The 16308-nt window shown below is 36.2% G+C and overlaps 3 protein-coding genes across 7 annotated transcripts in view; 2 read left to right on the top strand and 1 right to left on the bottom strand.

Annotated features, from left to right (window-relative positions):
* The window catches only part of LOC100641515 (ergothioneine biosynthesis protein 1-like), a 7979-nt gene extending 3175 nt beyond the window's left edge, over positions 1 to 4804 (top strand). Inside the window, exons 1-18 of one of the 5 annotated variants that reach the window (XM_003388047.2) lie at positions 378 to 519; positions 625 to 689; positions 782 to 894; positions 1143 to 1211; positions 1352 to 1492; positions 1539 to 1570; positions 1660 to 1872; positions 2284 to 2387; positions 2442 to 2598; positions 2709 to 2856; positions 2902 to 2985; positions 3038 to 3202; positions 3314 to 3488; positions 3853 to 3974; positions 4016 to 4297; positions 4345 to 4423; positions 4486 to 4591; positions 4641 to 4801. In XM_003388047.2, the coding sequence (XP_003388095.1) occupies positions 428 to 519; positions 625 to 689; positions 782 to 894; positions 1143 to 1211; positions 1352 to 1492; positions 1539 to 1570; positions 1660 to 1872; positions 2284 to 2387; positions 2442 to 2598; positions 2709 to 2856; positions 2902 to 2985; positions 3038 to 3202; positions 3314 to 3488; positions 3853 to 3974; positions 4016 to 4297; positions 4345 to 4423; positions 4486 to 4591; positions 4641 to 4707 (2214 nt within the window). In that variant the 5' untranslated portion in view covers positions 378 to 427 and the 3' untranslated portion in view covers positions 4708 to 4801. Of the gene's footprint in view, positions 1 to 377; positions 520 to 624; positions 690 to 781; positions 895 to 1142; positions 1212 to 1351; positions 1493 to 1538; positions 1571 to 1659; positions 1873 to 2283; positions 2388 to 2441; positions 2599 to 2708; positions 2857 to 2901; positions 2986 to 3037; positions 3203 to 3313; positions 3489 to 3852; positions 3975 to 4015; positions 4298 to 4344; positions 4424 to 4485; positions 4592 to 4640 lie in introns of those variants that run through there. The other 4 variants (XM_019998944.1, XM_019998945.1, XM_019998946.1 and 1 more) reach the window with 4 other exon arrangements.
* Positions 4796 to 6140, bottom strand: LOC109583544 (uncharacterized). Its single transcript, XM_019998949.1, has 9 exons — positions 6095 to 6140; positions 5959 to 6050; positions 5859 to 5911; positions 5726 to 5810; positions 5615 to 5673; positions 5425 to 5560; positions 5280 to 5354; positions 4939 to 4994; positions 4796 to 4882 (listed from the first exon to the last, which is right to left on the bottom strand). The coding sequence occupies exons 1-9, from the start codon at positions 6120 to 6122 to the stop codon at positions 4816 to 4818; spliced, it is 651 nt and encodes a 216-aa protein (XP_019854508.1). The 5' UTR covers positions 6123 to 6140; the 3' UTR covers positions 4796 to 4815.
* Positions 6141 to 6187: 47 nt separating this feature from the next.
* On the top strand, positions 6188 to 16045 carry LOC100641387 (probable global transcription activator SNF2L2). The gene is made up of 28 exons (XM_019998938.1): positions 6188 to 6352; positions 6401 to 6960; positions 7320 to 7449; positions 7501 to 7674; positions 7790 to 7963; positions 8080 to 8262; positions 8614 to 8784; positions 9292 to 9522; positions 9797 to 9960; positions 11116 to 11182; positions 11231 to 11341; positions 11390 to 11518; positions 11622 to 11735; positions 11812 to 11925; positions 11992 to 12099; positions 12290 to 12581; positions 12786 to 12973; positions 13226 to 13453; positions 13496 to 13573; positions 13642 to 13677; positions 13727 to 13853; positions 14107 to 14267; positions 14524 to 14826; positions 15224 to 15337; positions 15399 to 15429; positions 15564 to 15688; positions 15734 to 15817; positions 15865 to 16045. Exons 1-28 carry the CDS (start codon positions 6209 to 6211, stop codon positions 15967 to 15969), a joined length of 4446 nt encoding a protein of 1481 aa, XP_019854497.1. The 5' UTR covers positions 6188 to 6208; the 3' UTR covers positions 15970 to 16045.
* Positions 16046 to 16308: the final 263 nt, after the last annotated feature.

The raw sequence follows: 16308 nt of genomic DNA, 5'->3' as shown, positions 1-16308 counted from the left end.
TGCGTAAACTGTGGGAGATTGTTAACAAGAAAGGAATATTAATAATCTCAGCCAGTGACAAGTGGACTATAGCAGTACTGAATCAATACATTGGAGAATGGTACGTAAAATTGATCACATGATAGCCACATGATGTTTCGTTTGCCTTTTAAAGGTTTGAATTGTTGTACGATGCTACTGTTAGTGGTAACTTTGTAACTACATGGAAGCTAAAACAAGACTAATGTAATTTTTTAAAATTCCATTTATTTGCTGTATATAAAATGTATGATCTTTATAATGAGATTCATTTGCGACCACATTAGATAATTTCACATAATATGCGATATGCATGAAGGATGGTCACGCCTATAATTATTATAACACACTCCCATAGCTCATTGATCAGTCGACCTCGAATCGGAGCTTGTGTGGGCCAGCAAGAGCGATGCCTGGAAAAACGGCCCTGGAGCTCTTGAAGGAGAAGAAGCACGTCTTCACTTCCCTCCGGCCTCCGAATCTCTCCAGTTGCACGAGAAAGTAGGCAATTTAACGCTCCATTAGCTGCTATTTTCTTACTGCAGCCCACATTACAAGTCGATATCTGTTTATGAGTACAGTAGACTCACTGATTCCTTTTTACAGGGATGTCCGAGAGTATTTTGAAAACACTTATGATCTTGACGAAGCTATATTTACAGCTCTAAAAGGTACTATGGCCCACTGACTGCGTGTGAAAGCCTGCAAACTGATTGAGTGTGGGCTAAAAATCGCGAAAATCATTTAATTATCCTTTTTCTAGATGAGAAGTATTTCTACATGTGCCCTGATAGGCTTCGCCTGCCTCTCATCTTTTATTTTGCCCACACAGCCACTCTCTATGTTAACAAGCTATTGCTAGCTGGACTCATTAAGGTATCATGCACAACAACAAGTTCTAGCTATGCTTGTATATGGCATAATATTGTCATTTATATGCTTGTTAATGCAATGCTACAATTTTATGAGTTTGTGCAGGTACACTTTCCAAATTTAATCAACTTGACCACAAAATCAATACACTGAGTATTGGTACTTACCATTGACATTACAAAACATTACAGCACTTACATTCTTCCTTGCTTTTTGGTTGTTACTTTCTCCCTTTTCCTTTTCCTGTATAGGAGAGAGTTAATAGAGGTTTTGAGACAATGTTTGAAACCGGAGTGGATGAAATGTCCTGGGATGACACAGTTAGTTAATGTTAAAATTTTAATAGCAAAATATTAAACACTGAAAGGCGACTTTTTGTACGTAATATATCTTGTGTTAGCTGTTAAATAAAAAGATATGCAACAATCATGTTTATTTAACATTCTGTCATGATTTGCAGGAGAACTACAGGATGGGTGGTAGCTATCAGTGGCCCTCATTGAGTGAAGTTATGGAGTACAGGAGCAGAGTGAGGGAGCTGGTGATTGAAGTGATTGAGAATGCACCACTCACTCTACCTATAACTATGGATCATCCTTGGGTAAGACAATAGCATTTCTTTGTGTTTATACCTCTTCATTGTTTAGTGGAGTATATTTATGGGGCTGGAACATGAAAGGTTACAAATAGGAATTGTAATTTTAATAGTAGTATCTTTTCCATCTCCTCCCAATCTAATTCTCTCCCCTTTCTCTGTCTTTTAAATAGGATTCATATTGAGACGTCGTCAGTGTTGATACGTCAGTTACCAGTTGATTATTTGGAGTGCCCCACTAACTGGAAGTATGCTCCCATTAATTCTCCTACACCAGTTGGTCCTAATGCATTCATTAAAGTGAATGAAGGGGAGATTACATTAGGTAAGCCTACTGACTTCCCTACTTACGGCTGGGACAATGAATATGGAACTAAAACCATCAAGTGAGTACATACCACACATAGAATGATAATAGTATAACATTTAGCATTTACTATACAAAAGAAGGCCCTATACCTCTTTTGTATTCTGATTGGCATTCAGTTGATTTCAAATTGCTGTATAAGCCAAGAATTTAAAAGCCCATTGTTACACTTCTGTATAGTTGCTTCTTTGCTAATTGTTAGCTATGCCTTTATGGCCCTTTACCAACATGTTTTACTATCATTTTTAATTAGCTTGCATACCAGTTTTATCTTTCATTGGGTGTAGTAAGGTATAGTGTCCCACTGATGATAATCTTTCCTCAGTATACACTAAGCAAATTTTCATACCGCCCTTAGTTTAGATAGTCAGTGTATAGGGTTATCTGAAAAACAAAATGGAGCTTTTTTTTCTGTTAATTGTCATTTTAGAGTTCCTGCATTTGAAGCAACTCAGTATCTTATTACTAACAAAGAGTTTCTTGACTTTGTTGCTGATGGTGGATACAGTACTAAGAAATACTGGACTGATGAAGGTAATAATCAAATGGCATTGTTTACCTTGTATTAAAATGCAATAATTACTATAGGTTGGCAATGGGTTCAGTTCAGGCAGCCAAGGCATCCATTGTTTTGGGTTTGTACTGATGAATGCAAGTCTAACTGTGGATCCATTCTCTCCGATTACTCTCACTGTAACAATGAGAGTAATGGAGTGACCAATGGGAGCACCCATTCTAAGTACAAGTAAGTAAATGATGTCATGATGAAGTCATCAGTTGATCTCATTGTGGGCCCATATATGATAGTAGATGCTTGACTGATATTATAATTTTAAAATTCATTCATGTGCACAGGTATCGTGCTTTGTATGACGTCATTGATATGCCTTGGGACTGGCCAGTTGATGTTAACTATCACGAGGCAAAGGCATACTGCCGTTGGAAAGGGGCGGAGTTTAGACTACCGACTGAAGCCGAGCACCAGATCATGAGAGGAGACGATGTAAATAAGCTTTTTTTATTTTAATTTTTTTAATAATTTTTGTAGCCATTGTCTTCAAAATATAGTTGTGACCCAATCAATCGCAAGGACTTTCATTGCAACTTTAACTTTGCCTATGGCTCTTCAACAGTAAAAATTTTATAAGATTGCCCTTTAAAATTTTTCTTTATTTCTTTCACAGCCTGTCAATTTTTATCCTGCCAACTCCAAGGGTTTTTATGATCTCTATGGCAACGTATGGGAATGCACCGAGGACCATTTCAATGGCTTCCCTGGCTATGAATCTCATTACCTTTATGATGATTTCTCCTCTCCTTGCTTTGATGGAAGACACAACATGATACAGGTAAAGCATTGTGTATTTGCATTAATGACTATTTTTGCAAGAAGGCCAACTATTATTAATAGTCATTTATTAACTATTATTAATAGTTAATTAACTACATTTTGTTTGTAGGGAGGTTCTTGGGCGTCTACTGGTGACCTGTGCTCTCGTTTTGCTCGCTATGCTTTCAGGAGGCATTTCTATCAACACATGGGCTTCCGGCTAGTTCGCTCACTCTCTCCTTCCTTTGGTACTCCAGTTAAACTCTGTGACTGCTCTGCATTTGTGCTTGGACTTGGAGTCCACAGTAAGGAACTTGAGAGCATTGAGAAAACTTAAGCCTGGTTGACATATAGAATGACCAATGTGGTCTTATCGGGTTGGGGTTATATAGGACCTTGAGGCCTCATTTATAGGTGGAGCAGGTTACTGTAAACTTTTTTTAACTACAAACTAACTGAAATTTTAGAAAACTAGGCCAAACACCATTGATATGTGAGATTGAGCCTTCTGAAATATAATTGTGGAGATAGAGCTGAGGTCTATCTCCACAACAGTTGTATGTTAACCATACAAACAGAATCCATACAATTAACAGCCACAACTGCATGCATTGTTATCCATTGAGCCATAGTGAAGAGGCTATCAATGCATTTATTCATTTGCTATAGGTAATCCAGTCACTGTTGAAGGAGTTGATGAGACTGCTTGCTTCTCTCCATCCACTAATAAGCAATACGTTTATGACGATGAGGACCTTTGCCATGATTGCATTTTGAATAAAATGGGAAAAGTACTTGAGCCAAATATCGCTTTGCTTTAATTTTTTTGCAGGACGTTGATTATGGGCAACCATTGGTGAAGTATGTTAAGGAGATTTTGGGGTCGTTAGGGGCGGAGACTGGTAGCGCTATGGTTGCTGGGTGTGGTCCAGGCTATACATCGTTTCAGTTAGGGGCAATGTTTGATAGTGTGCTTGGAATGGAATTTGGTGGGAGGTTGGTTGATGCTGCAATTCAATTACAAAATAATGGTGAAGCTGTCATTGGAGATGATACTGTTGCACTGTCTTGCATCTCGTCGCCACTGAGAACTGATAATGTCACATTCAAACAAGTGAAGAATAACATTACATAGAATATTGATATGAGTTTTATTTGCAGTTGACTTGGTTTCCAAATGAGCTTGAAGGCTTTGATTTGGTACTGTTTGAGTTTCTAGACAGACTCAACGAACCGAAAGGTATTGTATCAGTATAGCTATAGTATTATGATTTATAATGAATTCATTCACATTCACAATAGGCTGGTTGCGTAAATTGTGGGAGATTGTTAACAAGAAAGGAATATTAATAATCTCAGCCAGTGACATGTGGACAGTACCAGTGCTGAAGCAATACATTGGAGAATGGTATGTATACAATCAATCACATGATAGTCACATGATCTCTTTTTTAAAGGTTTGAACTTGTCCATGAGAGCAATGTGGATAAAATAATATCCACTTGGAGGCTAAAAGAAGATTAAATGAGAAATAGAGATGATTTTTGTATTATGTTATGGACTCAGTTTTATTTCTCATATTATTTATTAATCTTCAGAGCATTATTATTAATTTTAACATTTTGCTGCTAACTATTTTAATCTTTGTTGTAGTTTTTTCACCATGAGTTGGTGATTTTTTGCTATGCTAATTGAAAATCTAAGAAAAAAAAATAAAAATATGCAAATAGCTGTCACTTTTTTAATATTGCTTACTGGAAAAAGTCATCAGTGTAGAGTTTGAAATGTTGAAATTGGAAGCAAGCCTTTCTCTGTTAAAAAAAGAAAACATTTATATGTGTACAATACATTACATTCATGCATATAAAGTAGCATATGTATGCAAATAATTCAGCTACTATGGACTGTAATTCTTTTAAATTGTTAGCCAAATTATAGCGGTAAGTGATATCACTTTTCCCAGTAAGTTGCATAACAGTTAACGAAATATTTTTATTATAGTTAGTGGTACAGGTGTTCCAACTATCTTGCAACTAGAGTAGTATTTGTATGATTTCATGTCTGGCTTCTCTTTACACATTGCATGCTTCTCTTACTATCTCTGATATAATGGGGTCTAGTTTATCTTCAATGTCCTTCTCCTTTATTGCAATATTCAAGATCTCAATCAACTATGATAAAAAGAGATATAAGGTTTAGTGCATGTACATGTACATATATGCATGTATTTTCATTCCTTACTGTAGCTTCATAGGCGGGAAAGTGCAGCTGCCAAAGTAATATTTTAAAATCAAAGCTAAAAGAGCTCGTCTCCCTATGAATGTCTTTCACTATTAAAGTTGTTAATTGTTCTAAAAAATTGAGAGAAAGGAGAGAACTATAGATACATTATGAAGACATTAGAATTCATGATACAAAGCTACATATGTACTTCATTGGAGAATTGTGTGCTTGAGTAAGCAATAGTGTCGTATGCAACAAGTCAATTATCTGCAACAGGAAACATAACTGTTTGTTGAGATTATGTTCAAATTATGCTTACTAGTGGCTGTGCAGCTGTTTTTGTCAGCAATGATATGGATTGTTCCGAAATCGAATGTAATATCTTTATTCCAGTTTCGCTAGGACTAAAAATGAACAGAAAAAGGATAATTAAAATAAAAAGATGTACTTACATTTGATTTGTTCTTATTTTACACATGACATCTCTAATAATAAGTGATGAAAGCTAATTTTTGTTATTATTAAATTTTTATGGAAATATTTTTAAAATACTTCTTTTATGATTAATTCAATGCATGTAGAGTAATGAATGCCACTTCTCTCCCAACTTTTAGCTGCTAATTCTGGCAGTATACTCTGTCCACCTAAAAATAATTGTGAATTTTGAAGCACTATCAAAGCAGTGTACCTTCAACTAGCTCTGAATTGGAAGCCATTTTGTAGGCGTGGCAAACGACATCATATAATTAGTAAATTAGATATACGGAGGAAGTATATCTCCGTATACTGTAAATTGGTAAAAATGGCGGCTTCTGGAGGAGCTCCTCCAACAGTGTCTCCCTTTACAGGAGGAGGCGGGAGCGGTCCAGGGGGACCTCCAATGGGTAGTAACATGTCTCTTTATCAACAGGTCCCGCCTAACAGCAGTCTTCCTCCTGGAATGAGAGTGAGACAATTTATTTCTTATTACTAATTAAAATTTAATTATTAATAGGGTGGAATGCAAGATGTGGACTCGATGTACAGTATGGGTGGGGCTCAGATGATGGGCGGAGCTTATGGCGGTCACATGCCCCCCGGGGGAATGGTACACGTACCTCCAAATGTCGGAATTGGTTCATACTCGAACCCAAGTATGGGACTCCGCCCACATTTAAAACCGCCCACGAACCTCTCGGCGATTCAAATGAAGTTATTGAGCGCTCAGATTAAAGCGTATCGGTGTCTCGCTCGTAACATGCCCCTCCCAGATCAGATTAAAAATCTCGTTATGAGTCATGCCGCTAATGTGAGTAGCCATGCCCCCTCCTCGTCATCAGATACAACTTTATCACGATCGTCTCCAAAGCCACCTCCCGTTACCGGGGGCAACCAGGCTACCAGAGCGACCGAGGAAGTGAAGAGTGAGGAGGGAAAAGGAGGAGGAGGGGGAAAAGTTGAGGGTGCGCCTGTCGCTGGTAAGGGCCAGGCTCAATTGAAACAGGTTAAACTAGTACCGACTGGTAAACCGCCAGGGATTGATCCTGAGATTATACTGAAAGAGAGAGAGGCGAGGTAAAGAGAAGATAAGTACTGTAAAGTACCGTATAGTAGGTAAATTTGGAGGGGCTAAATTTTGGTGAATTGCTAAATTTTGGTGATTGGCAGATTTTAATTTGGCAAATTTGTGGCCACGTGCCATTGAGCATGCGTATAATGGCTCAAAATGGCGGGTTTTTATTTTGGCGAATGGCTATCTAAACGCCAAATTCGCCAAATTTAATCCCCCCCAAAATTTCCCGCTATACGGTACATGATATACAGTAATTACCTGTATACAGTAATTAAGTATTTTAAATAATTATTATTATTAATTGTGTGGCTTTAATATGCTACTGGTATAAAGTGTCATAATGCAAAATCTCTTCTCTTAGGATTAAAGCTAGGATAGCTCATCGTATCGTTGACCTCCAGTCCATACAAGGCGGCACTCTTCCTGACCCCACCCTCCGCAAGGCAATGATAGAACTAAGAGCGCTTCGTCTCTTGGAGTTCCAGCGTCAAGTAATAATAAACCTATTGCCCTGTCTTGTTTTACTCCCCTCGTTTTCATAGTTACGGGCCGAGATCCTTTCTCACGCTCGACGTTCGACGACTTTGGAGACAGCGTTGAATTTGAGAGGATATAAGAGACCAAAGAGGCAGAGTCTGAGGGAAGCGAGGATAACTGAGAAGCTGGAGAAACAGCAAAAAGTGGAGCAGGAGAGACGGAAGAGACAAAAGCATCAGGTAAGGAACAGTGAATGAAAGTAATGTCTTCAATGCTTCTCTCTCTCTCTCTTTCTCTCCCTTTTCTTCCTCTTTCTCTCTCCACTCCCTCTATCTCCCTCCTTTTATTATCTAGGAGTTTTTATCCAGTGTTCTCCAGCATGCTCGTGATTTTAAAGAGTTCCATCGACTCAATATAGGAAAGATGTCAAAGTTAGGGAAGGCAGTCCTCAATCATCATGCTACATTAGAGAGGGAGCAGAAGAAAGAGCAAGAGAGATTGGAGAAGGAAAGACTCAGGAGACTAATGGTAAGAAGAGAGAGAAAGGAGAAGAGAGAAGCTTTCTTTTGTAATCTACTCTCTCTTTCTCTCTCTCTCACTCTCTTTGTTTCTCTCTCTCTCTCTCTCTCTCTCCTCTCTTGTAGGCTGAAGATGAAGAAGGCTACAGAAAACTGATTGACAAGCAGAAGAACAAGCGATTGGCTTATCTCTTGCAACAAACTGACGAATACATTGAGAGCCTTATTGAAATGGTGAAGAAACACAAAGACGATCTAATGGCACTTAAGAAAAGGAGAAAATCATCTCGTAGGGGAACTGTATCAGAAGTAAGCCACACCTACTTAATTAATGTGTCACACCCACTAGTAGTTAATATGGACACACCCACTAGTACTTGATTAATGGGCACACCCACTTACATGTACATGTATTAAGTATCATTGTTTAATTAATTCATTAATTAAGGGGCTGCTCCTCCTACTTGAAGCAGCTGCCCCTGCTTGAAAAATTCAAAAGATCTCAACCTGATGCTTTATACAATGATAGCACCTGGTGCTTATATAGCAGGAAATAGTGATTAAGCTATCGTGGGGCGTACTAATCATCATATTCATTGATGACATCACATCCTCTTATCTAAATTTACACATGTACATGTATTTTTATAATCTTATTAGGGTCAAAGTGGCGATAAGGATCCAAATGAGAGAGTGACAGTCATTGAGACTTCAACTGGTAACAAGCTGAGCGGAGAGGAAGCTCCGAAGAGGGAGGAGCTGGAGGCATGGCTTAAAGAGCATCCTGGATACGAAGTGATTGAAGAAGAAAACTCTGACGAAGAAACAGAGGTAGATAGTACATGTACATGTATTATTATTATTATTATTATTATTATATTATTATTGTTATTATTATTATTATTATTATTATTATTATTATTATTATTATATTATTATTGTTATTATTATATAACTATAGTCAAGAGTGGATAATTATTTAGGGAGAGTGTCTAACCTGCCTATATTCTGTGATACCACAGTGCGTATGTTTACATCCGTTTTTTGCAAGTATGCAGAGTTAATCTCAGTAATCTTCAAATTTATGGAGGACGCAAGAATGGCTACTTGGTGCTAATAACCATGCTATGTAAACTTACGCACTGTGGTATCACAGATTATAGGCGGGTTAGACACTCTCCCTAAATAATTATCCACTCTTGCTATAGTTCACTATTGTTTTATGTAGTGTTTAATTTTAGCAAATTTACATGTACATGTTTTTAACTAAAATTAAAAGAAAATCACAGCTTAACATAATAACATGTATTTTATTTTAAATAACTATTATTATTTCAGGACGATGATGATGCTATTAAAGCCACAAGCCCTACCCCCACCACACCAGGTGCTACTGATATTGATCCTAATGATCCTACCGCCATCATTGCTAAGGCGAGTGCTAACGCTGACGATGAGTACTCATCAAAAACCTCCGATAAGAACTATTACTCTATTGCTCACACTTTCCGTGAGTCTATTGAGAAGCAACCGACGCTACTTCAGTTTGGGACGTTGAAGGAATATCAGGTGAAATTATTATCATTATCATATCGTTTTATTTATTTTTGTTTATTTATTTATTTATTTATTTATATTTACATGTATTAATTTACAGTACATTGTGTATTTATTTATTTTTATATTTATTTATTTATTCATTTATTTAAGTACATGTATTTAGTCATTTATTCATTTATATATATGTATTATTTATCTATTTATTGTTGTTTATTTTTGTTGCTTATTGTTGTTGTTGTTTATTGTTGTTGTTGTTGTTGTTGTTGTTGTTGTTCTATGATAGATTAAAGGTTTGGAGTGGCTGGTGTCTCTGTACAACAATAATCTCAATGGTATATTAGCTGATGAGATGGGACTGGGTAAGACTATACAGACAATAGCACTGGTGACTTACCTCATGGAGAATAAGGGGAACAATGGACCTTTTCTTATCATCGTACCACTATCGTGAGTCAATGGAGAGAGAGAGAGAGGGTTAAAGTACATGTACATGTAGTGTTGTAGTTTTTAATAAAATTTTGCTTAGGCTCATATCAGTGGATTTTTAAGTTGCTCCAAATTTTGATATAACATCATGTACTATAGTACAGGCTATTTTTGTCAAAAATGACTAGGAGAGAATTTTCTGTTTTTATAATGTTTCCTGATACATATGCATGTTTTTATGTTGTGTAGCAAGTTTGAAGTGGTTCCGATCAAATTTGGATTTTTTACAAATTTTTAAAATTGCTCCAAAATCAGGCAAAAGTCACTGTACTATAGTACAAGGATACTGTATTTTGTACTTTTTACTTTGTTGGAAACTCAAAAAGTATTTGTCGGAATCAGCTCAAACTTTCTACAGAGCATAAAAACATCAATATGTATCAGAAAATGTAATAAAAATTAGGGGTCATTTTTTAGCCATTTTTTGGAAAAAACCATGGGCTATAGCCTTGGATATTTTTCAAAATTTTGGCGTTTTCATAAAATGACCGTAACTCGAAAAATTGAAGTCAGAATCAGCTCAAACTTGCTACACAGCATAAAAACATCAATATGTATCAGAAAATGTAATAAAAAATTGGGGTGATTTCGGAACCATTTTTTGAAAAAACCATGGGCTATAGCCTTGGGTATTTTTCAGAATTTTGGCATTTTCTTAAAATGGCCGTAACTCGAAAAATTGAAGTCAGAATCAGCTCAAACTTTTTACACAGCATAAGGACATCAATATGTATCAGAAAATGTAATAAAAATTTGGGGTAATTTTGGAGCCATTTTTTGGAAAAAACCATGGGCTATAGCCTTGGGTATTTTTCAGAATTTTGACGTTTTCTTAAAATGGCCATAACTCGAAAATTTTAAGTCGGAATCAGCTCAAACTTGCTACACAGCATAAGGGCATCAATATGCATCAGAAAATGTAATAAAAATTTGGGGTGATTTCGGAACCATTTTTTGGAAAAACCATGGGCTATAGCCTTGGGTATTTTTCAGAATTTTTGGCATTTTCTTAAAATGACCATAACTTGAAAAATTGAAGTCGGAATCAGCTCAAACTTTCTACACAGCATAAGGACATCAATATGTATCAGAAAGTACTTAACTAGTTTTTTGTAGAACCCTCTCCAATTGGGATCTTGAGTTTGATCGTTGGGCCCCATCAGTCGTTCGTGTAGTATGGAAGGTACACATTACCCCTCCCCCTCTTTTAATTAATTATAATAATCAATAGGGACCTCCCCTTGTCAGACGTAGCCTTGCGAATCAAATCAAGTCAGTCCGGTTTAACGTGTTGCTGACCACCTACGAGTATGTGATGAAAGACAAGGGTCCGCTATCAAAGGTAGGTGTGGTTTATGTTTGATCATGTGACTATCACATGTACATGTAGACAAAATGGAAGTACATGATTATTGACGAGGGACACAGAATGAAGAACCATCACTGCAAACTGACGCAGATATTGAACCAGTACTACGAAGCACCACACAGACTCTTATTGACTGGTACTCCTCTACAGGTTAGTATACTGAAAATATACTGAGATTTACTAAGAGTATACTGGGATTTAATAAGAATATACTGAGAGTATATTGGGATTTACTGAGTTTTACTATTTTTAGAACAATCTCCCTGAGTTATGGGCTTTGCTTAATTTCCTCCTTCCAACCATTTTCCAGTCCTGCAATAACTTTGAGCAGTGGTTTAACGCACCTTTTGCAATGACAGGAGAAAAGGTGACCTTAATAACTTTTAATAACCATTAATTAACTATTAATTAATTGACTATTAATTATTGATAATGTTAATTAGGTTGAGCTAAATGAAGAGGAGAAGATTCTAATCATAAGACGTCTTCACAAAGTTTTGCGGCCATTTTTATTGCGACGATTAAAGAAAGAAGTTGAAAATCAGCTACCAGATAAAGTAAAATTGAAAATATTATTTTATTTATTTATTTATTTATTTATTTGTTTGTTTGTTTATTTAAAGGTTGAGTATGTTATAAAGTGTGATATGTCGGCACTTCAGAGACAAATGTATGTTCACATGCAAAAGAAAGGTATCCTGCTAACTGATGGATCTGAAACCAACAGGAAGGTATGGGAATGGAATATTGGGAATTGAAAATAAAAAGAATGAAAATAATGTATATACATTTATATATGTACATGTATATAAAATAGATTTTTGTATATACAATTTAGAATACATTGTAGATACATTGCAGATAGGATTGATTAATAATTATCACTTTCTTTTCCCTCTCTCTCCCTCTCTCTCCTCTCAGGGTAAAGGAGGTGCTCGGGCCCTCATGAATACCATTATGCAGTTGCGTAAAATCTGTAACCATCCTTTCATGTTCGAAGAGATTGAAGATGCCATCTTAGAGCACCAGGGACTCTCAGGAAACACTCCCAATGCCTCCATTGCTACTACAGCTGATCTTTATAGAGCCTCAGGTAAATTTGAGCTCTTGGATAGGATGCTGCCGAAATTTAAGGAGACGGGACATCGAATATTACTGTTCTGTCAGATGACACAGTTGATGACTATAATGGAGGATTACCTCCAATGGAGAGGTAAAGAGAGAAAGGGAGAGAGAGAGAGAAAATTAAAAATTAAAAATTGAACAAAAATTAAACAAAACGTACAACAATAAAATGGACTAAAAAGAGAATTAGACGAGCTATTACATGTGCATAATTTTTCTTTATTATTATTATTTTTATTGTTATTATTATTATTATTATTATTATTATTATTATTATTATCATTATCATTAGGATACTTATACTTGCGTCTTGATGGTGCTACCAAAGCTGATGATCGTGGCCAATTGCTTGAACTCTTCAATGCTCCCAACTCACCTTACTTCCTGTTCCTACTCAGCACCAGGGCAGGAGGGCTGGGTCTCAACCTTCAAGTGGCCGATACTGTCATCATATTTGATTCTGATTGGAATCCTCATCAAGTGAGTGGGCATATAACATTGAATAAGTGGGTGGAGTTATTGAGTGAGTGGGTGGATACTGTTAAATAAGTAGGTGGAGCTTATCAAGTGACTGGGTGGATAATGTTAAATCAGTGGGTGGGGTAAAGAAGTAACTAAAATCATAGATGATAGAGTAAAAATATCGTATAATTTATCATATATACATGTAATAGTAGTTAATATTTTTGCTAATATTTTAATATTAAATATTTTTATTTTATTTTGTAAAAGGATCTCCAAGCTCAGGACAGAGCCCATCGTATTGGTCAGAAGAATGAAGTCCGAGTCCTGAGACTCTGTACAGTAAACAGTGTTGAAGAGAAGATTCTAGCAGCTGCCAAGTATAAACTGAACGTTGACGAGAAGGTCATTCAAGCTGGAATGTTTGATCAGAAATCAACCGGAAGTGAAAGGAAGGCCTTCCTGGTCGCCATATTGGAGGACGAACAGGCGGAGGAGGTGGGTGTGGTCAGTTACATTTATTATTATTATTATAATTAGGAGGAGCAAGAGGTTGCTGATGACGAAGCTCTTAATGACATGATTGCAAGGAATGAAGAGGAATTGGAATTATTTCAGGTAATCTGGTATAAATTTTTTGATTTGTGCAAAATTTTAATGGGTAATCTGGCAAATTTTTTTATTAGAGGATGGATTTGGAGAGAGCTGCAAGAGAAGCTATGGTTAGTTATTAATATTAGTTATTAATTAATAGTATAATTAATCAATCAGGATCCCAGCCTGCGTCATAAACCACGCCTCATTCAAGAAGATGAGCTGCCATCTTGGTTGCTACGGGATACAGAGGAGGTGGAGCAAATGGCCTTTGAAGAGAATGAGGAACGTCTTTTTGGATTAGGTAATCATTTTATTAGGAAACAATATTTACTTTTAATTGTATTAGTTGATTTAGTTCAAACAAGTTTAGTAAGTGATCTTTAAAACTTTAAATTAAAAGTCATGCATAAATATTAATAATAGTAATAGTTAACTAAAATTAATGAAAAAATGAAAATCTTAGAACTAAGCCCCCATTACATTACATTTACATCAAAACACACTAAAATCAGTAAAAGTGGTTTTTAAGTATAATTATTATGTGCATCTTTTAGGGAAGAGACAGCGTAAAGAGGTTGATTATTCTGAAGCACTGACAGAGAAGCAATGGGTGAAGGCACTGGAAGATGGAACATTAGAGGAGGTTGAAGAAACAAAAAAGAACAGAAAGAAAAGGAAGAGGAAGGATATTGCATTATTAGGAGAAGAGACAAAGGTAGAGAAAGAAAATAATGAGGACACCTTTATAATGAGGACATTTTGTAATGTCCCAATTGGCACTACAAGCCTATACAAAAGTACCTCTGAAATGAGGACACCTCTGTATTAAGGACAGGTAGTGTGGGCCCAATGGTGTCCTTAATAAAGAGGCTACACTGTACATGTATTAAGGACAGGTAGTGTGGACCCAATGGTGTCCTTAATAAAGAGACTACACCGTACAAAACTAATCTCTTTTCTTTTATCTCTAGAGTAAGAAGAGGAAGAAAGCTACTGCTGGTGTATCAGCAAAGCTAACTCGTTTATTAATTAGTCTATGGGAAGCAGTTGTAGCTTATCAGGATAGCACCAACCGAAGGATCAGCGAAATATTCATGGTCCTTCCCACCAGGAGGGAACTCCCTGAGTACTATCAGATTATAAAGAAACCCATTGATTTAAAGAAGATCAAAGATAAGATCATGAAACAGAAGTATCAGTGTCTCTCTGACATGGAGGATGATGTGATACTGCTCTGTGGTAATGCTAGGACTTATAATGAAGAAGGATCGCAGGTAAGGGGTCTTTAAAAATTCATAATAAATCCAATTTTTATCGGATTGAGCTCAAACTTTCTACACAACATAAGAACATGTAAATGTATCAGGAAAAATTATAAAAATGGAGAATTCTCTACTTTTCTTTTTTGACGAAATTTGGCCAATGACACTGTACTATAGTACAGCGACTTTGGCCCGATTTTGGAGCAACTTTAAAAATTCGTAAAAAATACAATTTTGATCGGAATGAGCTCAAACTTTCTACACAACGTAAGAACATGTATATGCATCAGAAAAAATTATAAAAATGGAGAATTCTCTCCTAGTCATTTTTCATGAAATACCCTGTAGCACTATAGCCAATGATAGAACTAACAAAAACTATCATTATCATTATCATTATTATTTATAGATATATACTGATTCTATCGAGCTTGAGAGAGTATTCATGGAAGCAAAGGCACAACTTGATGTAGATGAATATGGAGGAGTTGATAGTGATGATGAAAGACAAGTGTCTGTTGAAGTAATAGCTGGAGAGAAGGGAGAGAAAGAGAGATTTATTACTTAATTTATTTCATTTATAGGTTGACGACTATAATTCTGATACATCTGATGGTTAGTAAAAGAGAGAGAGAAAGAGAGAGAGAGAAAGGGGTAGGGAGAGAGGGGGAGAGGAAGAAAGGACTTCAATATAAACTACATGAAAGAAAGAAAAGCATAAATTTTGTTTTTCTCTCTTTTTTGTGTAGTGTCATTAAACAGGCATCACAGTGGTAGCAGTATGTCCAATACTCCCGCCCCCTCAGGGGGTGGAGCTTCAGTCAGTGGATCATTACCTCCCAGTGTAGCACGAAGTACTAGTAGCAGTAGTAAAGTAGGCCACACCCACATTAATTAATATGCCACGCCTCCTCATTAGGCCAGGAGGTCTCGTAAGGGACGTCCTAAGAAACACGAGAGGGTACCGTTGATTATAGAATCTGATAATGAGGAGAGTGCTCCGGTAATATCTCCTCAAACTGGTCTGACTGGTTTTCATTTCTTGTTTAGGTAACTCCTGAGTTTATAACTGGTTCACCTGCTTCCTCTTATACTTCATCTCTTGTGCCGTCTCCGGCTTCATCTTCAACCTCTTTCTCTCGCCGGAAATATTGAAATACATACTCTTAATTAGGAACTTATAACGATTACCATTTCAGGATCAATAATTTAATCATTTTCATTACTTTTAGATGTTTCTCACTAATAAAATAATAAAAAAATCAAAATCAGTGCCAATGTCATGTTTAGTATGGACATATAGTGAGAACCTGTAGAATACAGACAATAACTATAATAATAATCAAGAATATTTATAGTTTACATTAAAAAGTGAAAGAATTTACTACTACAAATTACACAGGAAAGCTATCAATGACTAAGTAATCTGTGAAATAATTATAAAAAACAACAAGAAGCAGCAAAAGGTGCAGTACAATGATTACATTAAAGCTA

The sequence above is a fragment of the Amphimedon queenslandica genome, unplaced genomic scaffold (assembly GCF_000090795.2).
Source record: "Amphimedon queenslandica unplaced genomic scaffold, v1.1 AMPQUscaffold_13298, whole genome shotgun sequence".
Lineage (NCBI taxonomy): Eukaryota > Metazoa > Porifera > Demospongiae > Haplosclerida > Niphatidae > Amphimedon > Amphimedon queenslandica.
This window is presented reverse-complemented; position numbering and strand designations above follow the sequence as displayed.